The following is a 23,734-nucleotide window of genomic DNA, read 5'->3' on the forward strand; positions in this document are numbered from 1 at the left end:
TGATAGCTTCCCCCAGAGCCCTTCTACGAACGGCCATGGGTGTAATCATGGGGCATAAAGTTTATCTTCTTTCCAGCCACCTTTTTAGTGGGCCCCAAAACTTACTTCTCTTACTTTGCTTTTTACTAACTCCCACGTCCAAAGTAAAATTGTATCCCAAGGCGTCTACCCAATCCGAATAAATAGGAGGAGAGATGTTAATCCATTTCCTGCATATCTCCCTCCTAGCCAACAACATCATGTAGAAAAGCAATTTAGCATTGTTCCTACTCAGCCCTGTTGGGGCAGGAAGGCATCAAAAACAACCAAAGATAGGCTCACCTGGCAAGTGATCGATAAAATATCATTGATTGCCTCTCCCACCTCTTTCCAAAACAGGGAGAGCTGGGGGCACTCCCAGAACATATGCCCGTCATCTGCCAAGCCCAAGCCACACTTCTTACAGCTAATCAAGTTTCCTTGTACACATTTAGATAACGTCTCTGGGGTCCAGAAGGCCCTTTGAATTGAAAACAAATGATTCCTTCTTAAACGGGCAGGCTTAACTGTAGAGTACAACAAAACTGAAGATATTTGCCATAGTTCTTTTATCTGCAATCCTGGAAGTGGCTCCTTACAAATCTCTTCAGGCATATTAAATTCTCCATCTAGAACTTCCATCAGTGTCCAGTAGCACCTTGCCAGTTCCATCGTCAGAGATTTGCCCCGACAAAGTAAATCTTCTACCTCATTTGAGTCGCCTACTTTCTCCTTCACATTCTTTCCCCAGCTTCCTATCTGGAAGTACTTGAATCTAGCTAACTTGCCCTCTGTCACCACCTCAAGACCCTCATACAGTATCAAGTCTCCATCGATGAACAGTTGCCCCCAGCACACAATTCCTGCCTCTTTCAATGGTTTAACTAGAGTATCTTTTGTCCATTAAGGTGAGCCCGGGGACTCCCAAATAGGTGCGTATTTACTGTAGTAAGGTCAACCAGTGGCCTTCCTTATTGCAAACCACTGCTTTGCAGCATCCTGGGTAATTTTAAATCTGATTTTCTTGAAGTATGTGGGGTCCCCAAATTTATAAAGAAAATTTCTTTGCACTCTGTGCTTGGGCTCCATCATCTCTTTGAGAATCTGCGCCAGCTCAGTGTACCCCATAGCATTCATAATCCCCCTCCCCATGTTTTTCATAAAAAACACCCAGGAATAAAGATGGAGGTCGGGGATCGCTATCCCCCCTTTCTCCTTCTTCCTCCTCAATTTCTTTAATGAAATACGTACACCTTTGGAAGCCCAAATAAAGCTACTAATTTTGCCCTGCAGTTTATCCAGCCACTCTTTGTTATATTTTAGAGGTACTGTATTAAGAATAAATAGAAGCTTAGGTAATATCATCATCTTAACCAGATTGGCCCTCCCCATAATTGTAAGGGGTAAATTCGCACAGCTCTTCATTCGTTTACAGGAATCTCTCATAGTTCTCAAAATATTAGCTTCCGGTATTCTTGCTATATCCTGGGTTATCGTAATCCCTAAATATTTTATCTCACTCTTAATAGGTATACCTCCTGTCTGCATGTTCCATGCAAAAATTTCAGTTTTATCCTTAATAACTTCATACCCCGCAATCTCCCCGAACTGTTTTGCCTGCTCTTTTAAAATTGGTAGTGTCTGTTTTATGTCTGTGGTATAGACCAGTAAATCATCCGCATACAGGGCTACCTTCCTGCACCACCCTGTATACTTAAACGGGGGTATCTTCTGCTCTCCTCTAATTTGACAGGCTAGAGGCTCTAACTCAAACTATGTGTCAATTTGTGCATATACCTATTCTTTAGAAAGCCATTTTGATCTCCCTGAATAAGACTACTTAGAATACCCCCAACCTGGCCGCCAAAATTTTCAATTTTTTTTTATAGTCGCAGTTCAGCAGAGAGATCAGCCTGTGTGCGTGTCAATTTCTAGGATCCTTCCCTGGTTTGGAGATTAGTGTAATAATAGCCTCCTTCCAAGAAGGAAGTAGTGAGCCTCCTTCAACTAAGATGTTATTACATAAACTCTCCAGATGCTTAAAGATACTTCCTCCCAACACTTTATATATCTCAAAGGGTAAACCATCTTGGCCTGACGCCTTTCCTAACTTAATCAACTGCATGGCTCGCTCTATCTCGGCCTGCCCTATCTGTTCATTCAAGATTTTATTATCTTCTTCCTCCAAGCTCAGCAGGTCAACGTCTTTTAACCAAGCCTTCACTGTTTCTGGGGAAACCACCAACTTCTCCAAACAAAGCTCCTTATAATAGTCCTGAATCGCTTCTTCGATCTCCCCCCTGCTTCTATAAACCTCCCCTGGGTTCTTACCATAAATTTCTGACACCTTGTTCCTAAGCTGGTTTGTCCTTATTTTCCATGCTAATAGTTTCCTCCAGATTTCCCCAGATTCAAATCCTCTTATCGACCATAGCTGCCAACTCCTGTCTTAAATCTTGATGGAGCCTGTTCAGTTTTTCAAAGTCCTCACCTCTATCATCCAGAGCTATCAACTCTTGCTCTACTTGATGTAACCGATGTTCTAGACACGCAATTTCTCCTTTATAGCCCTTCCTACTAAAAGAGGATACTCTTATCAATCTACCCCTTAGTAAAGTCTTAATCGCATCCCACACTACGGCTGGTGGCGATGATCCGGAGTTAATGCTAAAACATTCTTCTACATCTGTTCTTAAATCTGCCATGAACTTCTCATCTAACAATAATCTCCTGTCCAGTGTCCACCTCCTCTGAATACCCCTCTTCCACAATCGATACTGCTGAGTGATCGGACATGTGAGCCGCAACATGCACTACCTCTTCCACTTGATCCCTCAATCTCCCATCTACTAGGGCATAGTATATTCTAGACTGATGTCTATATTTTTTAATGTTAAATGTGTACCCATGGTTTTGCCCCACCTTCTCCCTCCAAATATCGTGCAACCCTAACTGAGACATTATAGCTGATATTTTGGATCACATCTTTTCATTGGTTCTCGCCCTACTTCTAGAAGATCTATCTAAGTTGTAGTTCAACACCACATTAAAGTCTCCCATCTCTATTATCGGGTCAGGGTATTGCAGCACATGGTGAAAAAGATCCACTAAAGGTGAGGGATCGTCGCTGCTCGGCCCATAATAACCTACCAAAGTAAATGCACAATCAAACGCCACCAACCTTCCAATAGCCCATCTGCCTGCCTTATCTACTGGCCCACACTGAAAAGAAATATTGGGGTGATCTCTAACTAGTATAGTCACTCCCTTGCTCCCCACAGCCTGGGTGGTACTTAAGGACTTCTGGAGCCATGTACATGAGGAGAATAATTCAGTACACTCCTCATCAGACAGTTGTGTCTCTTGCAAGATTAAAACATTTGCCTGAGTATCTCTTAAATACTGTATCAATCTCCTCTGCCTACTCCTTACTCTTAATCCATTAACATTCCAAGATAGGAGTTTTAACTCATTTACCCCTGCCGTCTATATTGTACTTAAGAAGCCACTGGTTGAACCCCTCATATTCTGCCTGTGCTCTGCTGGAAGAGGACTTTTTTTTATTATTTCCCCCCTTTGCTCCCCCACCCAGTGCTCACACCCTCCACCTCCACTTTTCACCTCCACCATCAACCCTACCCCTAAATCCCTGGGAAAACCCTTTTTATCTCTTTTAACCGAGCGATACTCTCGCCCCAGGGGGTCTGCCACCAGGCCAATATCTGCACAAAAAAGAAAAAGGGGGCTTGTCCCAGACTCTGAAAATGTTAGCCATTCAATCCTTGAAGTTGTGCATCTTATTATTAACCATAACTCTCAAGGAAGCTGGGATCTTTAATTGGGCCGTAGCCACTAATTCTTTCAAAATCTCCATCCTTTTTCCCAGCTCACATTGATTATTTAGAGTTACGCTTGATACATCAGACCTGATTTCAAACCTGACTCTTTCCACTACTAGCGACTTCAGTCTCAGAGCTTCTGCCAGAATATGCTCCTTAAGGGCATAAGTATGAAAGCAGACCAATAGTTTCCTGGGTTTATTTTTGTTCGGAGGTTTCCTATAGGGGTCCCTATGCACCCTTTGGATATCTCTTGCAATGTCCTCTATTGTGTCTTCTATCTGCACACCCTGATTAATTAACTGAATTAGCAACCCTTTCAAGTCGGACCCTTTCATGCCCCCTGGGACTCTTAGAAACCTCAAATTACACCTTCTTTGGTTATTCTCCAATTCCTCAAGTTTAGATAAAATGCTCTCTTCATTAGATTTCAACTTCTGAATTTCGACCCTGTTCACTTCCATCGCGGACTTCAGCTCCCCTACCTTCTCCTCCAGTGCAGCAGTCCTCCCCGCGAGATCATCAATTTTCTCCCCAAGGGTCTCACACAAACTCTTTATCTCCTTTTGGTTGTTAATTGACGTCTCAAAGCCACCCTTAACTTCCAGGGACAGAGCTTTTAACATCGCCGCAATAGGATAGGCAGGAAGTTCTCCACCTGCTAAATCCTGCTGACGCTAGGCCTACCCACACAAGTGAGGTATCATTTTTATCGGGAGACTTGGGGGAACATAGATTAGCAAAACAAGTGTTATTGCCCCTTGTCTTGCTCTACATTTTTTCCTTCCAAATATAAGAGAGTGTGTAAAAAAGACATCTATTTGAGAAATGCCCTGTAATTCACATACTAGTATGGTCACCCCGGGATTCAGAGATGTGCAAATAACCACTGCTCCTCAACCTTATCTTATGCCCATTTTGGAAATACAAAGGTTTTCTTGATAGCTTTTTTCACTCTTTATATTTCAGCAAATTAATTGCTGTATACCCGGTATAGAATGAAAACGCACTGCAGGGTGCAGCTCATTTATTGGCTCTGGGTACCTAGGGTTCTTGATGAACCTACAAACCCTATATATCCCCGCAACCAGAGGAGTCCAGCAGACGTAACGGTATATTGCTTTCGAAAATCTGACATTGCAGGAAAAAGCTACAGAGTAAAACGTAGAGAAAAATTGATGTTTTTTTCACCTCAATTTCAATATTTTTCTTTTTCAGTTGTTATTTCCTGTAGGAAACCCTTGTAGGATCTACACAAATGACCCTTTGCTGAATTCAGAATCTTGTCTTCTTTTCAGAAATGTTTCTGGGATCCAGCATTGGTTTCATACCCATTTCTGTCACTGACTGTAAGGAGGCTGAAAGCACAAGCATTTGTAAAAAATGGGGTATGTCCCCGTAAAATGCCAAATTTGTGTTGAAAAATTGGGTTTCTGATTCAAGTCTGCCTGTTCCTGAAAGCTGAGATGCTGGTGAATGTAGCACCACAAACCCTTTGTTGATGCCATTTTCAGGGGAAAAACCACAAGCCTTTTTCTGCAGCCACTTTTTCCCATTTTGTTTTTTAAAAACGAATTTTTCACTGTATTTTGGCTAATTTCTTGGCCTTCTTCAGGGGAACCCGCAAAGTCTGGGTACCTCTAGAATCCCTAGGATGTTGGAAAAAAAGGGCGCAAATTTGGCTTGGCTAGCTTATGTGGACAAAAAGTGATGAGGGCCTAAGCGCGAACTGCCCCAAATAGCCAAAAAAAGCTCGGCACAGGAGGGGGAAAAGGCCTTGCAGCAAAGGGGTTAAGTGCACTCCAGTGTCCCGGCAGCAGCATTTTGCCAATGCCATGAATTTTCTCCAGTATGCATCTGCCTGCATGTTTTCACAAGACCCCCATCCCAAGAATTATTTTGAGTATGTCAGGGCCTTCATTGTGCTATGAGTGCCCTTCCTTATGCCAAGAATTATCTCCTATATAGCAGCCGCAGCATGTTACCTTGACTGCAGCCATGAACCCAGAATTATGTTGTGTATGCCATGGCCAGCGGCAGACTCACAATCATAAAAGATGCAACACACACTTACACTCTCTTATTGTCCCTCATACTCATTCCCACACACTGCACTATTGATAGCTACACCCGGCTCACTTTCACTCACAATCTCCAATTTCTCACTTACTCTAATGCACTCACACTCTTTCACTTACTACCTTGCACTCACTTTCTCTTATACGCTCTCTCAAACTCAAATTCTCACTCACTTTCACTCTCATTGACACTCTCACACACATACACACAAACACACACTCTTACTCACACTCTCACTCTAACTCATACTCACTCCTCACTTTCACTTTCTTCCCCCTCACTCTAACTCACACTCTCTCACTCATTCATTTTAACCTTCAGTCACTGTGCTTCACATACAAAATACTCATGATAGCTAGATCACACTCACCTTTCACATTCTCTGACACTCGGCCTGATGCAGCAGCACTTGCTGCCCCCTTTATTGCTACACCCCTCTCTCAGTACCACTCCCTCTAACAATTTCACTAACTAATATACTTGCACTCCCTTATTACCTTCATTGCACACACTTTCACTTATTTGTACACTCCCGGAAACTCTGATTCTCACCCACTTTCAATCTCATCGACTCTCTCAAACACACACACTATATAAGATACAATTACTATACTTGTACTCAATCTCATTCATTCTCAATCTTTCACCAACCCATACAAACACATACACAGAAAAACATTTTTTTGACATACATTGGTTTGCTTGCAGGCAGCTATGGAGCTCCATGGTAGCATCGGAGCAGGAATCTGGTGCTAGTCTTTGGAACCAGCAAGTTATGATTCTGAATGAGGATGCAGCCAAAGCAGCATGGCCAGTTTTGAAAACGGGAAGACCCACTTAAATCCACCTCCTAATTTCTGGATAGGACTGGCAGCACTGCAGAAGAAGAAACTGAAACAGTGCTAGGGATACTGCCCCTGATGCTCTGAGCGGATTCTCATTGGCTTCTGATGTGCGCACCGACAGCCACATTTTAGCAGCTTTGCTGTTTTGCGTGAGGTATTCTCAGTATCTCTGCTAAATAAAATATATTGTGCCTATGTGAGGGAATTGTAGTTGAACTATGTCCCTCAGACATGCTCAGTCCAGACATCCACCTTCTGAATGTTTTTTTAAACAGAACTGTGTACCTATATCTTGCCTTAGCCCCTTTACCACTCCCCTTTGGCCCTCACCCATCATTAGGAGCCTGGAGTTGAGGCCAAGAGAGTTGACCTGGTCACTGTCATTGTTTATAAAAATATGAAATTAATGTTTTCATTAACACTTTTCAGGTACTCTAGAACATGGTAATATTAATTTTCAGCATGTTCCAGTTTTAAATTCTGTGAACCCTGCCTTGTGGCCTGCAAAGCATACATAGAGGCCACTTGCTAGTATTTAAAAGGGAGTTTTTTTACATATCTAAAATTGTTGTTTTAACCAGTCACAATGCAACTTTTGCACTACAGTAGGCCAGTGGCCGTGTTTGCACTACCATTGCAGAGGATGGCACAATAGTGCACTTTATATATCATATATTAGGACCCACAGGCAAGTTAAATGTGCCATTTGGATGCACTCCAGTTTAACCATGTTTAAATGGGGGCTGAGGCACACTACTATTGGGTCAGCAGGGAGTGCAAGTGTACAGAATTCTAAAGCCAGTACAGCTGATAGGGTAGGGCTAACATCAGAGGGGACAACACACGAAAGATGACCATTTCCTTCACTGAGTTTTTAAATAATCAATGTAATGTCTCTTCATCTTGATGGTGACTTTGTTAATTGGAAACTTTATAAATATAGGGAACCTGTTGGATACTAATCTAAGGAAGCCTAAACATCCAAGTGCATTTGTCTTATAAATAACTTAAAGCGCTTCCTACTTTTAGTTTCCAGACCAAAAGCATTATGGTCTAACCTCAGTGCTGCTGATGGTCTTGAGAAAGGTGATTTTGTTTTATCTTTCTAAGTTTTCGAGTTTTTTCCTATTTAAGGTTGTCTGATTAGGTGTCTTTTCATATCTTGTAAGTGTGTTGTATTTTTATAGGGCAAACATAACCAAAAGGCAGCAGTGTAAGTGCAAGGCTTGCTCCAAACAGCCTCTGGCACTGCCTTTGTGACCCCTGGCCTCAGAGGTGGCAAATTGAGTGTAAGGAACACAGGGGCAGCTTGATCGTAAGGGCATTGGTTAAGACCCCACTTGTTTCCTGTACATTTTTTATTACACTAATAGTGAATAATATATTGCTCTTTATTAGTGTAGTAAAGAATGGAGAACAATCCTCTGGAACGTGACATTTCCTGGAAGCAGAGGTAAATAAAAAATGTTTTTAAATGCACATTCTGTCCGTGCTTGTGGGTGAAAGAGTGATTACGTAAGAGTTTGTCTATGTGTAAATTTGTGTAGTTGTAAGCATGCACGTGTGATTGAAAGTAAAGGTTAAATGGTGTGGGACATCAATTGTGCTACTCCTGACATTTTGGCGAATTGACGTTAATGCCCGGGGGGCAGAGGAATCCAAGGGAAAGATAATAGGTAATCTGGTGAGTGATGATCGACGCCCTTCAAGAGCAACGCTAAACGTGGTCACCCTAGGGATATATTCCATTTTGCTGTTATCCTCTGTAAGCAATATTAAAAATGCAGACGTTACCTCTCTTGGCCAAACCGCCAAACCACCGCCTGTACCGCTAGGACAGTCAGACCGCCGGGCCGGAGGTGAGCAACTCCAGCCCAGTGGTAGCCGTAATACCACCATCGGTATTACGACTGGGCAGGCTGCCAGCATTTTTGTGGCAGTCGCACTGTCACAAAAATGCTGCTAGTCCTGCACCCAGCGACAGGAATTTCCATTCCTGTTGCTGGCAGACACCCCCCACACTCCGGCAGAAATCGGCACGATGTGGTAAGATGGCAGCTTCAGCGGTCTTTCAAAAAGACAGCCGAAGTCACAATGAGCACCTAAGTGTTCTCCATGCCTCTTTAACTTCATAACATTGTAAATATTATTTTTTAAAGGCCATCTTTTGCAGGAAAATCCTTGCTTGCTGATGAGATGGGTTTACAAGTTAGTCACAAATTTCACCCTACGTAAGAGTTGTACCCTCATTAGCTATATGAAACCCTACCGCATATCACAGGTGCAAATTACATATACTTTGTTTTTTGGAAAATTATAATTGTGTGAAATTAGGCACCAATTACAAATAATTTCACGTTCCAACGAGGTGCATCACAGAATAAGGTGCTATTTATGGATCTGGTAAATGATGCATCCTCTGATAGTGGTAATTAGCAGGTGCACAACTGGGGATTTGCACATGACCTTGAATCATTGCTTTTCATGCGTATTTTTTTATTCTGAACATTAACAACATTTGTGAGGTCTTTACTAACTTCACAAATTGTGCAGAAGAGATGATCCATAACTTCACAAAGGTCTCATCAACAGCCACAGTAACGACAACGCCGGTATATGTTAATAAATAGCCCTCGACTTGAGTACTATAACTTTTGCAAACGTTCTGAATAGAAACTTCCCAACAAAAAACGATCATTGGTGAAACCAATAGATCCTACTCCAGCACATAGATATTGGCTTTGTCAATGCATGTTTGCTCTGCAATTGCACATATTTCATCAATAATTAACTTTTGTTTTTGTTTTTAAATGGAAATCAAACGCCTTGAAATACTAAATTATCAAAAGGTATACAATAAATCCAAGATGGCATCCATGCATGCTGGTGTGGCCATTTTCGATAGTTTTTTTGTCATATTAATGCAACAAAAGCTGTTTTGCCACTGTAAAGTAAAGTTAAAAAAATATGGCAAAATAGACAACAGTGCATCATAATCCATACATATACAAGCAGACCCTTTGGTGGCAATCTCACAATGTTTTCTCTTTATATCAGAAAAAAAAAAAAATTAAGAAAGTTGGCTTGCGTGCTTGTGTGTCATGATGCATCAGTGACCATTTTGGACTGATTTCTCCTATAAATAAAAACTATTCAAAGATGACCACACATGAATGACTGCATGCATGGACACACACCGGCTCCCATTTTTCAATGACCTTCCTTATAAAGCAAAAATATTACAAGTTTACTGCCTTTCTTGCTGCATGCATTGTGATGCACCAGCAGCCATTTACGAATTGTTTTACTTATTATTTTTGACAATATCAGTGGAGACAAGCATTGGCATAGTCACTAGGCCTGGAAACACCTTTTTAAATGTGAGACCTATTGGCGTGCCAATCTCTTTTTTCACAGTTTTATATAGTGCGAACTCGATCCAATCTTTTGGAGCGCTTTACATGAGCAATAGTTACATTACTCACAGTCACATTTGTTTTTTGTTTGGCACAGACATTTTAAGTGATTTGCTCAGAATCACATTTGCTGGAGGATAGCTCAGAAAAAGAGTAGGCATCCCATAGCATATATTATTTCCTAAGTGCAGAAAATTCACACATTTCTGGCCTACTTTCTTATATGTCATTAGTCATCCAAATAATAATAAAACTTGTAGAAAATATTTCAGACAATATTAACGTTAGGTATTCATGTAATTTGCACTTTCTTTCACTCAGACATATTTTGACTTGCTCGGTCATTCAAAATAAACATTGTTACTGAGCATGACTTACTACTAGAGTGAACCCGTTTTCCATGTCATCATTTTGGGAAGTTAACAGTTATGTCCACTACATGTTTACTCAGATCTGGTGGAATAGCAAGAGCTTTGTTTCCTGATATCCTTTCACATATTTATTCTACATATTCTGTGACACGCTTGTCTTATGTCAAAGAAGGCGGAATAATGTTTGACTTTTCTAGCATTAACATATTTTCTAATATCAGAAGAGAGGAAAAAAAACCCTGGTCTCTCATATTGCACCCTCTCTCACATACAGGTCCAGTGCTTAATTTGTAAAATAATAAGTGTGGTGGCACCAACTTTGCTCAGAAGCCTGCAGAGGGCGCTATTAAATGTCAGAAACCAAGGCTTCCTAGTCTGATTCCTCTTCATTCCTCTTGCAAGGTCCTGCTTTCACCTTTTCAATGTTTTTTTACATCTTACTCTTCCTCCTTCTTTTTCCATTACCTATTTTTCATCTCTTGCTCTGAGACAAAGTCGGATGAGAAAAAATATCAGCGCCCAAAAAATAATAGCCAGTGGGCCTCACCTGCAACCATCAGCTCAAATAAAGCACTACTTGCGCCTGTCCCTCCATGAAATACCTTAATAGAGATTTACTGTTGATTTACAGTGATGTGTATATATATTACCAGGCACACAGAGCGCCCTGATGCCATTTTAGTGGCACTTACCCGAGGCAAGTAAGGGAATTTCCTTGTAAGTTCTTCCTGAGTCATTTTAGTAGTGATGTGTGTGTCAGTCCTGAATTTCTACTCATTGCCTATTTTTTACATTATGATTATGACGATGGAAATGATCTTTAAAAAGGCTACAATTATGAATCCAGTAAAGCAAATTGCTTCTGGAAATGGATTTAAGGTGCTTGAATAGCTGCTAGTGACCCTGTCCGTGTGAATCTTTTATAATGATATAGAATGGGAAAAATCTACTGTTATATTTTCCTGCAATATTCTTTTAGGCATGCGAAAATGTTGCTAAATGTGCCAGTTTTAATGACGTGCAGAAAAACATCAGTATGTGAATAGTGTCTCTATGGGTGGATTGTGTTTTTTAATCTCACTGTGGATGATAATGCAACTGCAGAAGATGGGGCTGAATGCTGAAACCTATAGGTCGCCATTGGTATTTGTAAATTATAACACTGATTGGATAAAGTTTGGCATGTGTATGTTAAAATCATGATTATAGGTAGATATATTCATCATTATAAAACCCGAACATCGGGTCTTATGGTTCCAAGTTAAGTCTCTCTAAATATGCAAATTACATGGTAAAAGTGATGTCAAAGTGTTAATTTGTTTAAAATTGTTATTGTATTTTTTATTTGTAATTAACTGTTTTCCACGTTGTTGCATATATATTTTAAGGGAATGCATACACGACATAAATATTTCGAAACGAAACATTCAAGCCTAGTTCCTTGTAGGGGCTCCCTGTTCATACTGAACAATGTGCAGACTATTTGAAAGGATGGTTATTTGCTTTAAAAACGCTCCAACCTTACAGCTGCGTGTATCTCCTTATTTCGCAGTCTCCGAACAAACCCACAATCCCACCAGAGAAAATCAGACCGCTGACCAGCCTGGACAACCCTCTGAGCCCTTTCTACGACCCCGAGGGAGGCCCTATTCTGCCGGTCGCCAGAGTTCTTCTTGAACGAATTGCAAGAAAGGTACATAGATGCTTCAAAGAATCCCATGGAGTAAACTGAGAGTTTTTAATCAAAAAGTCTATTGGAGTGGGCTATGTGTATATGGTGATATTCTGATTGCAGTTGTAAAGACTCACTGCAACATGAAACGGTGTGCTTTGAAGATGTTGACATATTTTAGTTGCAATGCATCAAACGATTTTTTTCTGTCCATGAAATCCAAACTACGATTATGTTTTTCCTAATTTAAAATGATCTATACAGTTTAGCCTCTGGGGAAAACTCTGTTCTGAAATTTTAATATTCTATAAATGCTCAAAAAAATAAATCTAGATGTTTTGCTTCGACAGATTATTCACAAGTGTCCGGGCTCATATCAGTGATATTCTTGAAAGCAATTGAATGAAAATGCTCTCCCTTTCCACCTGCACCATACAGATGTCCTTGAACTTCCAGCTTCAATGGGAGAAAACATGCGTAATTGTATAGGTTAATGGTTAGGTTACTTTCCTGAATAAGGCGACCAGCATAGTAATACGTCCCTCATTTTTGTAGTAAAAAAGATCGCAACATTGGTAGCCTAAACCAATGAAATGATGTGGGCTCATAAAAGTTAAAACCGTGACTGCATTAAAGAATTGTGAAATGCCAGCGCTTTTGCTGAACACCGGTTAAACAATGACAAAAGAGAACAGTTATGCAGTTGTATCAGCTGTAACATCCAGAGCAGTGGTTCCCAACCTGTGGGGCCGGGACCCCTGGGGGTCCGCTAAGCCTCCTCAGGGGGTCCGCAACTGCTTAGAAAATGTAATAATATTAGGTTCCAGCTATCACTAATGACTCAGTGGGGTCCCCGGATTCCAATAATGATTCAGTGGGGGTCCCAGGGCTCCAGTATTGATAAAATGGGGGTCCACAGAAGTCAAAAGGTTGGGAACCACTGATCCAGAGTGTCCCAAAATTCCCTGGAGAACGCTGTGTCTTGCAGCACTAGCGGAACCTAACAGTTTTTAGTCAATTTCCAGTCTCAAAAACATTGGCAAAACTACAAGATCACGCCTGAACAAGCCTGCAATGTTTTATGTACTTCTTTCTTTTAAAACTTATCTAATAGACATTAATAGTGTTGAGGTAATAAAAAGTAAAAATACCGCCGTCTAACCGTGGCTTGCATGTTTTCAAAACAAATAGGGAGCAAAAATAAACAATTGTGGCTAAATAAAAAAAAAAAAAAAAAAAAAAGAAATGGAAGCATAACTCTGCCTACCAGTCCTAGTAATAAAATGAAAACACTCCATAAAAAGGATCCCATTCATAATTAAAAAAACAGATGGTTTTAATAAAACAAGACCCAAAGGACAAAAATCAATTAAATCAGTAGATCATGAGCAATGCAATTTTAAAGATTTCAGTGAAAATATCTCCAAAATGCCAAAGTGCCACTTGTGACTGTCTGGTCATGTGAGACCAGGAGAAAGTCACAACTTCAGGCCGACCACGAGGGTGCATGGTCACATAAAGGGACCAGGTTAGTCCCACTGAAAAGTTTCTTTCTCAGTCCAGAACAAATAGCCCCATTCATGGTGGAGGGGACAGCGAAGAGCAGGGAAGCATCCCAGATAGTCGTCGATGTAGTGCGTAGAGCAGGCTTGAAGTCATGGCTGGGCATCACTGTAGTGCAAAGATCATTTTGCCTTCATGAATGGTTCGGCTGGTGCTTCAGAATGGCGCTTTGTGCAAACAGTCGATGATGTAGCTCAAAGGGTTAGGCTGACAGTACTTCGCATTGATGTGCTGTGCGAGTGACAAGGTTTCAGCGCCAAAGGGCCCATTTGTGGTTGCAAAGGGCCCAAAAACTTCAATCCAGCCTTTCTGAGACCACACTAAAGGTCCAGGACCTGAGGGGCAGCACTTGGGGTCAGGGGCGTGCTTCAGCTGGATCTGGGTGTGGTTCAGTTGGTTGTGATCCTGTTATGTCCCTGTGGCACTGAACAAGAGGTCTGTAGAAGAGCCCTTGGAGTCACTTTGGGAGTCCTGTCTTCAACTGTGGGTCCAATCTCTCTGGCTCAGGCAGGAGGGCAGCAGGGCAGTAACCTTGTAAGGCAGTAGTCCAGCATGGCTGTAGTCCAGCAAGGCAGTAGTCCAGCAGCACAGCAGTCCTTCTTCCTGGCAGGGTCTCCACAGGTCTAGAAGTGTACTGAAGAGTTGGTGTCTGAGTTCCAATATTTGTACCTGGTGCCTCTCCTCTGGAAGATGGGAGTCTTTTAAAGGATTCCCTTCAAAGTCCCCAGGCATCATGCCTTCCCTACCCTGGCTCCAGACTAACTACAGGGGGTATGCAGACTTTTGTGTTCTCAATCCCCTGAGAGGATTCCATATTCTTCTCAGTCCCCCCAGGGCACTTTAATCACCCATGCTGTAACCCAATCATGTTTTCAACCCCTCTACAAAGCTCTTCTGTGCGAGCAGCATGCTAAATTTGTTAATAGAGTGCTCCTGCCTGTAGGATGATTCATTTAGCACAAGTTAGTATTTTAATTATTAGTTGTCACCCTGACCATGAACTGATCTGTTCACTCAGCGTTCCTTGATGATCATTGTTTCTCCTTCCTCGCTCTGGTGATTAGTTTGACCAGATTGTTGGTTGTCTATGCCAATGGTATCATCTCCATCACTCTAGTACACTATCTTGCCTCGATGAATCAACCGTGAGTGCAATTGATTTTTCCTCCTCCAAAGCAGACAGTGAAAATCGCGATGGTTGATGTCGCACCCTACGCACCACAACATTGTCGCTGGCTCAATTAGGAGCTGGCATCAATGTTGTGGGTTTTCTATGCTGGGCCAGTGAGCAGAAATCCCATTTCTGCTCACTGGCCCAGTGGGGAACTCCTAATGGCTGCCCACAGGAAGGGAGCCGCACTGGCGGCAATCTGACTGCAGGAATTTGGCGAGTGGACGTTTCCGCCCACCAAACTCAAAATGACCCCCTAAGTTCTTCAACAATGATGAGTGTCAAGCTTTAATTGGTTGTGCGAAATATCCCAGTGTGGCTACCAGGCTAATGATATAGTAATGAAGGTTATACACTACAAGGCCTCAAGCCAAACCTGCCTAATTTGAAAATCTTGTTTCTATCTGAGTTTATTCTGTTGAAAATTCATCTGTGTACAAAATGGCACAATGTATTGTATCTAGGCTTCTCCTGTTTTCACTTCTTTAGGCTTTTGTGGGAAATGCCTGAGTTCCTCCCTTCAAAAGCCTTCTGGTGGTTCATCCACTCACTGTAGGAACATCTTCTAAAGCTTCAGCTACCACAGTGGGCATGTGGGGTCATCTGGTAAAGGGTGCTTCAACAAGTCACTACAGAGCAAACTGCATCCTAATGCACCAGTCATGTCATTACTTATGGACTGGGCTCACTACAATACTGTGTTTTGTACCTAGTTGCATTTTACACTCAATGGGCCTGATTGACAAAGGTAACTGTACACTTTTGTGCAAGTTTGGTCTTTTTCAATATTCACAACCTATGATTTAATAGTAACTTTACAACTGCGGAAATTCTGCAGTCCGGGCGGGCAACTCTGCACATAAAAAGATAGGACGGACCTTCTTTTTATTTGCGGAGTTCTCTGCCCCAACTGCAGAGTCTCCTGAGTTGTATTGTTGCTATTAAATCATAGTTTGTGAATACCCAAAAAATAATACACTTGCAAAAAAGTGTAAGTTTACCTTTGTGAATTAGGACTCGAGTAACTTTGGTAGAGAAAAATATATTTTGCCATACATTCGATTTCTGAAAAATCAGATTAGGAACTATTCTTGAAACATGTTGCATTAGTGACCTATTTCCCATAATCCTAGCTTCAGATGGCTGATTTCCCCTGTGGGTTAATTATGCACTTTCCTTTCTCTTGTTTTTGTTTGCAGGGTGAACAGTGTAATATCGTCCCCGATAATGTGGATGACATCGTGGCTGATCTTGTCACAGAAGTAACAGAGGATGGTAAAAGCGGTTGTAATTGTGATATTAAAACCTAGAGTGTGACTACTAGTGAATATTAACTTAACATCTGTTCTAGTTTTGGGGAACACGTGGAGATATTTGTCTGTTAACATCAATAGACACTGCAACACGTTTTGTTTCAATGCTTTAATGTTATTGATTACCCAATGCAGTTCTCCTAAATTCTTCAGTTATGAAAACAATCTGTGTGAGTGAAGAATTTATTGTATTTATCTTGAACAAAAATATATCAGCCATGCCATGCATTATGTGGTTTAGAGAGATTTTAACTTAAAATACATTACCGAGGGAATAGCAAATCTAGATCGCAATGAATTTTAAAGAAATGAAGAGTTAAGTGCTTTGTAATGATATGATAATTTTTTTTTTACACATTTTCCATTGGTTTCCGAAAGTATCCACTATAGTCTGCAGTTGTTTTATATAATTTGCCGTTTTATTTCTTTGAGCATTTATAGTACAATAAACATATTGTATTAAGAATTTTCATTCTGTTTAGATGACACACCAGAAACCTGCATCTACTCCAACTGGTCGCCATGGTCAGCCTGCAGCTCGGCCACGTGCGACAAAGGGAAGAGGATGAGGCAGAGGATGCTGAAAGCCCAGCTTGACCTCAGTGTGCCCTGCCCCAACACACAGGATTTTGAGCAATGCATGGGGCCAGGCTGTAGCGATGACGGTAAGAAATACAGAAACAAAGCTATGAACAATACACCAGAGACAAGGACCTACTCTTGAAGACAGTGTTCAGGGCAAAATGTGAAGGCAATATCCATAAATGAAAGCACTCTTTTTTGAAGTCCCATTGAAAACACCCACTCTTTCAGATAAGGTCATAAGTAAAGATGCAAGACTTAGTAGATTTAAAAAAAATAAAACATACTTTTTAACATCTCACTGTTTCTGTTTAACAGAGGTGCACATCAGATCAAAAACATGTTGAGTCCTGGTATGGGAGAAATAAAAATTCAGTCAATGTGTCGTATTGCTTTTGTGGAATGATCAACATGTTAATAATCTGGTTTCCATGACAACTGAATGCAGGGTTGAGGAGTGAAAGAGTCCAGGGTGTTTAACCACTCAGGAGAGGAAATTTTTCACTGGATGGCACAGGTAGTTAGCATGTGCCCGGGCTGGAAATCTATTAGTTTGTTTTTTAGGTCGAGCGTAAGCCTATAACCTCTTGTATACTTTTTAATATACTTCTTCTGTGGGCTTACAGCTATTTCATTTGTTAGTCTCAGTGTCATTTACAAATCCTTGCTTGCTAGTGGTCAGTCATGCCTCTTTGTCCCTCCTTCTTCTGTGTGGGAGCAGGGACCAGCTACTTTACAATTATGCTTTGTCCTATTTATCTGGTCTGTAGGGGACCTTTTTTTTTGTACTTTGCTTCCTGCTCCTGTCCAGGAAAGTTTCTCTTTTCATTTGGAGAGCATTCTTCCACTGAGCTTAGCTGTATACAAGACTATGGCCCTCATTCGCCCGCCAGACGGGAACCACCAATTGGCCGCTCCGCGGTCGAAAGACTGCTGGGGCCATTCCGACCTTCCCGCCGGCCCAGCGGGAAGGCGGCCTGCAACATTGAAGCCGGCTCCGAATGGAGCCGGCGGTGTTGCAGGTGTGCGACGGGTGCAGTTGCACTCGTCGCGCTTTTCACTGTCTGCTAGGCAGACAGTGAAAAGCAGGCTGGGGCCCTGTTAGGGGGCCCCTGCACTGCCCATGCCATTGGCATGGGCAGTGCAGGGGCCCCCAGGGGCCCCAGGACACCCGTTCCCGCCATCCTGTTCCTGGCGGTAAAAACCGCCAGAAACAGGCTGGCGGGAAGGGGGTCGGAATCCCCATGGCGGCGCAGTTTGCAGCGCCGCCATGGCGGATTCGCCCAGCCGGGAGAAATCCGGCGGGAAACCGCCGGACCCGGTTTTCTGACCGCGGCTTTACCGCCGCGGTCAGAATGGGCAGGGAAGCACCGCCAGCCTGTTGGCGGTGCTTCCGTCATCCGTGGCAAAGACCGCCAGGGTCGGAATGACCCCCTATAAATCAGGCTGCTATCTTGGTCACATTTGGTCTTTATGTGCTCTCTGCACCCTTTCTCAGCTGCCGGGCTACTGCCTTTCCATGGCTTGGATTTTCTTTACCAAGTGTGCCTGTCTGGGTGCTAAGAGCAAGGGAGGAGGATCACTTGTAATTGCTTATATCCTAGGCACCCAGCTCTACCAGGGCTTCACAATCCTTAGATACAGTGCCCAATTCTACTCCATACTGGGATCCCACTCACAGCTCCATCAGTGCACCTCAGTTCACACACTCCAAGCCCTCAGCCATGCCAGTGCCAGGAACCCCACACACGCTGTCTGCCAGAGCACCTCAGTTCTTGCAGTCAGTACTCTCTGCTGCTCCAGTACTGGGACCTTGGTGCAGCTCCATCAGTGCACCTCTGTTCACACACTCCAAGCCCTCAGACATGCCAGTGCCAAGAACCCCACAAACACTGTCTGCCAGAGCATCTTAGTTCTTGAGATCAGTACACTTTGCTGCTCGAGTACTGGGATCCCGGGCGCAGTGCCATTGATGCACCTCAGTTCATAGACTCCAAGCCCTCAGGTGTGACAGTGCCAGGAACTCCACACATGCTGTCTGCTAGAGCACCTCAGTTTTTGCAGTCAGTGTACTCTGCTGCTCTAGTACTGACGCCTTGGCTGCAGCTCCATCAGTTCACCTCAGTTCACACACTCCAAGCCCTCAGACATGCCAGAACCCCACACACGCTGTCTGCCACAGCACCTCCGTTCTTACAGTCAGTACACTCTGCTGTTCCAGTACTAGGACCTTGGGCACAGCTCCATTAGTGCATCTCAGTTCTACACCTGTGAGGTAATTTTCTTTCCTATACTGGGAACCCGCTCACATACAGTTCCATTACAGCAGCTCAATTCTAATATTCAGTCCCACTGACAAGCCAATACTGGACGCAAAAGAACAAAACACAACTCAGCCCGTGCACCTCAAGTCTAACATCCAATGCCACTGTTGATGGGAACCACCACAGCTCCGCCAGGACCCATTAATTCCAACATTCAGTTCACATTTCTTCTCAGTACTAAGGCTCACACACATGCCCTTCAGGACTTCTTGCTTCTGTGGTTCAGAGGCATTGCCACTTCCATACTGGGCCCCACTTGCAACTTCACCAGGGCACCTCCAGGCTAACACTCGGCAACATCGACACGCCAATCCTAGGTTCCACACTTAGCTCCATGACCATACCTCACTTCTGACCTTGTGTGCATGTTACTATTCCAGTATTGCAGCCCACATACAACTCTGTCAGTGCACCTAAACCCTAACCTGCAGTGCCCCATTATTCCAATACCAGGAATTGCCCAGCACTCCGTTTCTCATTCCTCACCTGCTCCCTTTCTGTTATTCCAGCACTGGGCCGGGACACAGCTCTATCTACATGCCCAATCCTGATCTGAAGCACACCAATATTGCCGTATCGGGGCTCACATACAACTCTGCTAGTGCACCTCTTGCTGTTCTGCAGTGCCCCCTGCTGTTCCAGACTCTGACTTCTGTTTGAGGACGTGGAGGACCCAATTAAATCTGTTCTTAAGTGCCATGTTTATTTTAGAGGGTCTTTGTCACCACCCCATTGTTTCCTTTACTCTCAATGTTTTCTTTTTCTCAGACTTTTCTTTTCCCAGCTCTTAAAATCCACACATTAACAGTTTTGCTCTTTCTTTGAACTGTTAATTTCTACTCCTCTCCCTTTTTTCATTTCCCTCTTCCTCTTGCTACCTCCTCTTTCAAACTCACAAAAACGTGGTTATTTCTTTCCTTGTTTTGTTACTTTCTTTTTTCTTTATCAGGCAATCATTCTTTCACTATTCTTTTCGCTTACCTTCATTCTTTCTTTGTCTTTTTTATTTGCTCTTTCCTCTGACTCGGTATGCGTCTTTCAGCTTTTATTTTTTTAGATCTCTCTTCCTTCTTTCTCTGGTGTTTTTCTTATCTTTATCTGTCAATTCACATTTTACTGTAAATCCCTCGTTTTCCTGTCTGCATGTGGAAGCCAAAAGTTACTAGTCAGGCCCGAAGTGTCAAAGTGGTTTTCCCATTCTGTGTCTGTGGGAAATGTGTCAGTACATACATGCCCTGGTTCTTTCGCTGCTTACTTCTCTCACCCTCTCTCGTTTTTTCTCTAATGTTCCTTTTTCTCCTTCTTTTCACACTTCTTTCATTACTTTTTCCTCTTTGTCTTTTGTTTGCTAGCTTCCTACCCTTTTTTCTTTTGTCTCACATGTTTGCTCTATTTCTTCTCTTAGTTGTGTTTCATTTTATCTTTAGTTCTTCTTTCTTTCCCTTCTTTCTTTTATTTCTTTGTGACCCCTTCTCTTTCTTCCTCTTGCCTGTTATATTACTTTTTCTTCCCTTTTTCTGCCTCATTCCCTTTCTCTTCCGAGGTCTACTTATAAATAGAGCACCAGGTGCAGTGGCTATGGACCTCACACAACTCTAATTACTGCTGCATTTCCTTTCTTACTCCAGAGCCCATGACACCGCTATTACGTCACTTGTCCTTTCCATCATACTCCCGACCCCGTCTTTCCTTTTACCCTCCAATCCGTCCCAAATTATATTTTTGTTATGGTCTTTTGAGCATTACATTCTAATGCCAATAGTTTATTTCTGATAAAGTTTTATATGAGAAGTGCATATGTTTTAAGATAGAGGAAGAAGGTAAATGGAAGTGCTTTAGTTAAATGCTGGGCCACTGGTATTATGTGGTAGGAAAAGACAAAATTTGGAGGCAGGGCTGACCAATTTATGTGGCAACAAAGTCCAGTTATGAATTTACAATGCCAATAGCTCTACCTCAAGAAAATGCAAGACCTATTGCATTGCAAATGCTTGTTTGTAAGTCTTTCACGCAGTTGTTGGTGAGCAGGTCGACTTTTGCCTAGCTTTAAGTGAGCTCTAACACTGCCCTGGTTCAGAGATTTACAGGCAGATAGAAGACAGAAGTGCTCATTGAAATGACACTAGTGTTAACTATAGTAATATCAGCTGAGCTGAAAGGGTTCTCTAAGGTAGATTTACTTGGACATAAGTAAGGGAACTGAACGAAAAATCAATAAACAGAACTGCAGTTGAATGAAAACTCTCAATGCTCAGCGAAGAATACCTACAAAAAGAGGACTTTAGTAGTTAAAACACTAACTATAAAAAAGCGCATTGTCGGGGGGTTAGTGATGGTGGAAATGTATTTATGCACCGTCTACCAAAAACGACGACAAAGCAGAATAACACTAATAATCTGTTGTCGGAATCCCAACCAAAACTATTAATTTTATCTTACTACGAATTTACAAAAGTGGTTAATTGACTACCTTGCAGCTGAGATATGGTGAGATGTCGAAAACATAACCAATTTGAGGTTTGTGCATGATATAAAAAATTTATGGCGAAAAGAGTGCACAAATAGTATGCAATAAGTTATCATTTGAAATTTACACTTAAGAGGGCCAGGGGTGGGACAATGCACTGATACATTTTGTGTGAGAGATCCCGAAATATACAACAGGGTCCCAAAAGGGCAGGAACTGTTTTATTGCATTTTGGTGCTTTATTTTAAGCTTGCCTAGGCTTATCTTGACTCAATCTCAAGACTCTTTTTTTCCCCCAGAATGTGCCTTCTAAATGTCATTTATCTGTTGAGCAAGATAGCTGAGGGATGCACTCTTATTGACACTCGTGCTGGCCTGCCTGCAGTGGGGATAATTAATTCAGTCATGAGAGGAGGACAAGACATTTCACCGAGATTTCTGTGGTGAATCAGAGCCATAAAAGTGGTGCTGTATTACTGTGCTCAGTAGTGACACAGAGAATAGTGTGAAAGTTGTGGTGCTTAGAGAAAGCTGTAGAGGCCATTCTCCTTGCATGCTTTACATTACTAAATTGAAGAGAACCAGGGATGTGCCATACCATACTGGCTGTTATGATTGACAGGGCTTAGTTGTTCTGGCTGTTATTCTTCCAAGAACTCCTTGAAGAGGTTTAATCTTTGTAAAATTCACAACACAAGGACTGTCTGATGAATGCTGTCCAGTGTATCTGAAACTGTCGCATCAAGCATCTGCCATCACTGAACCAAGCACCCGTTCTGAGCTTTCATCTGTTTTTTCGAAGTACTTCACTGCTGCCTCAAACTCAGCCAACCTAATTCTGCCTGCCTTTGATGTCCAGGGATATTTTTCTTAAACCAGTCTAACCTTAAATGTTTTATTTTAGTACATGCTATGCAAATTGGTGCTATGTCAGTGTTGCCTGGGTACTCATGAGAGTACCTAGCCACCCTGTCTTCGTTTACCAATGTCATGTAGACTTTTTAACATCACAGTCAGAATTACCATTGGAAACAAAATAGAAGAAGAGACTCCATTCTAAAATGACACAGAGGTTCCACTGTCTAATCCATCTCTTATTAGGTATTTGAATTGTCTGCTTATGGACTCTTTAACTTACAATTTAAGTGAAGTCCTATTTAAAGGACTTACCTCTGAAATTATGAAATATGCTCTGGTCAAATTCTTATACTTCGACTCAACTGTGAATCGTCACATTTTCCTTATAAGCAGAGGCTGTGGTGATTACATGAATCTCCTTTTGGCATTTTTAAATGTGTTTTATTGATTGCTAATTTGGAACGGCTTTGATGTAAATAATAATGACACAGTATTTTTTTGTAAAAGAGCACCCAGTATAATTAATGCTGAAATATATACATCTCAAGTATATAAATATTTATGGATGGAATATTTGAATTAATTTCAGCCATATGGCAGTTCAGGCTGGACTGTTCCCACTGGAGGAGGGTCAAGACTGATTTGCAAATAGCTGGGTCCAAATTGAGGTGTCATTGTGTGCAAAAATAGCGATGGACTGGGATGCAGCCCCAAGTGCTTACCAGTGGCTGAGATGCAAGCATTCCATCCATCAGTATTCGTATAATTTGAAATATATATCTCAGCATTCGAAGATAACTTTGAATGTTATAACTTATGAATTATTAAATGCTATCACCATAAGAATTTTTTTCTAATAGTTAACTGTATACAGTCCTTACATTAACAAAATACAATTGCTATGAAAGGAATTAATCTGGGCAGATCCCATCCTCTCAGTCATCATTTTGCTGATTGTTAAAGCACAAGGATTATTGACACAGCCACTGAGGCAAAATCTGCCTTCTCCCTCCCTTGGTTTTATGCCTAAATTTGATTCTTTTTCAAGGTCAGAATGGTGCCTGACTGCTGCTTGCGGTCAGGAAAGCTGCATTGGGTCACCGTTCCATAGAAATGGTGTGATTCGCAAATCCAAGTGACATTGGCTCGGACCCACATTCTGGCCTCTCCTTGAGTTTGATGTTTTCTGTCCTGTACCTCCTGAAAGAAACATGAA

The 23,734-nt window shown here is 42.0% G+C and overlaps 1 protein-coding gene across 2 annotated transcripts in view; it reads left to right on the forward strand.

The window, feature by feature from the left end:
* SPON1 (spondin 1) overlaps nucleotides 1-23,734 on the forward strand; it is a 1,167,370-nt gene that overhangs the window by 1,021,995 nt on the left and 121,641 nt on the right. For both annotated transcript variants that reach the window (XM_069223539.1, XM_069223538.1), the window contains exons 9-11: nucleotides 12,121-12,261; nucleotides 16,174-16,249; nucleotides 16,770-16,952. In XM_069223539.1, the coding sequence (XP_069079640.1) occupies nucleotides 12,121-12,261; nucleotides 16,174-16,249; nucleotides 16,770-16,952 (400 nt within the window). The remainder of the gene's footprint in view (nucleotides 1-12,120; nucleotides 12,262-16,173; nucleotides 16,250-16,769; nucleotides 16,953-23,734) is intronic.

Source organism: Pleurodeles waltl, chromosome 3_1 (assembly GCF_031143425.1).
Source record: "Pleurodeles waltl isolate 20211129_DDA chromosome 3_1, aPleWal1.hap1.20221129, whole genome shotgun sequence".
Lineage (NCBI taxonomy): Eukaryota > Metazoa > Chordata > Amphibia > Caudata > Salamandridae > Pleurodeles > Pleurodeles waltl.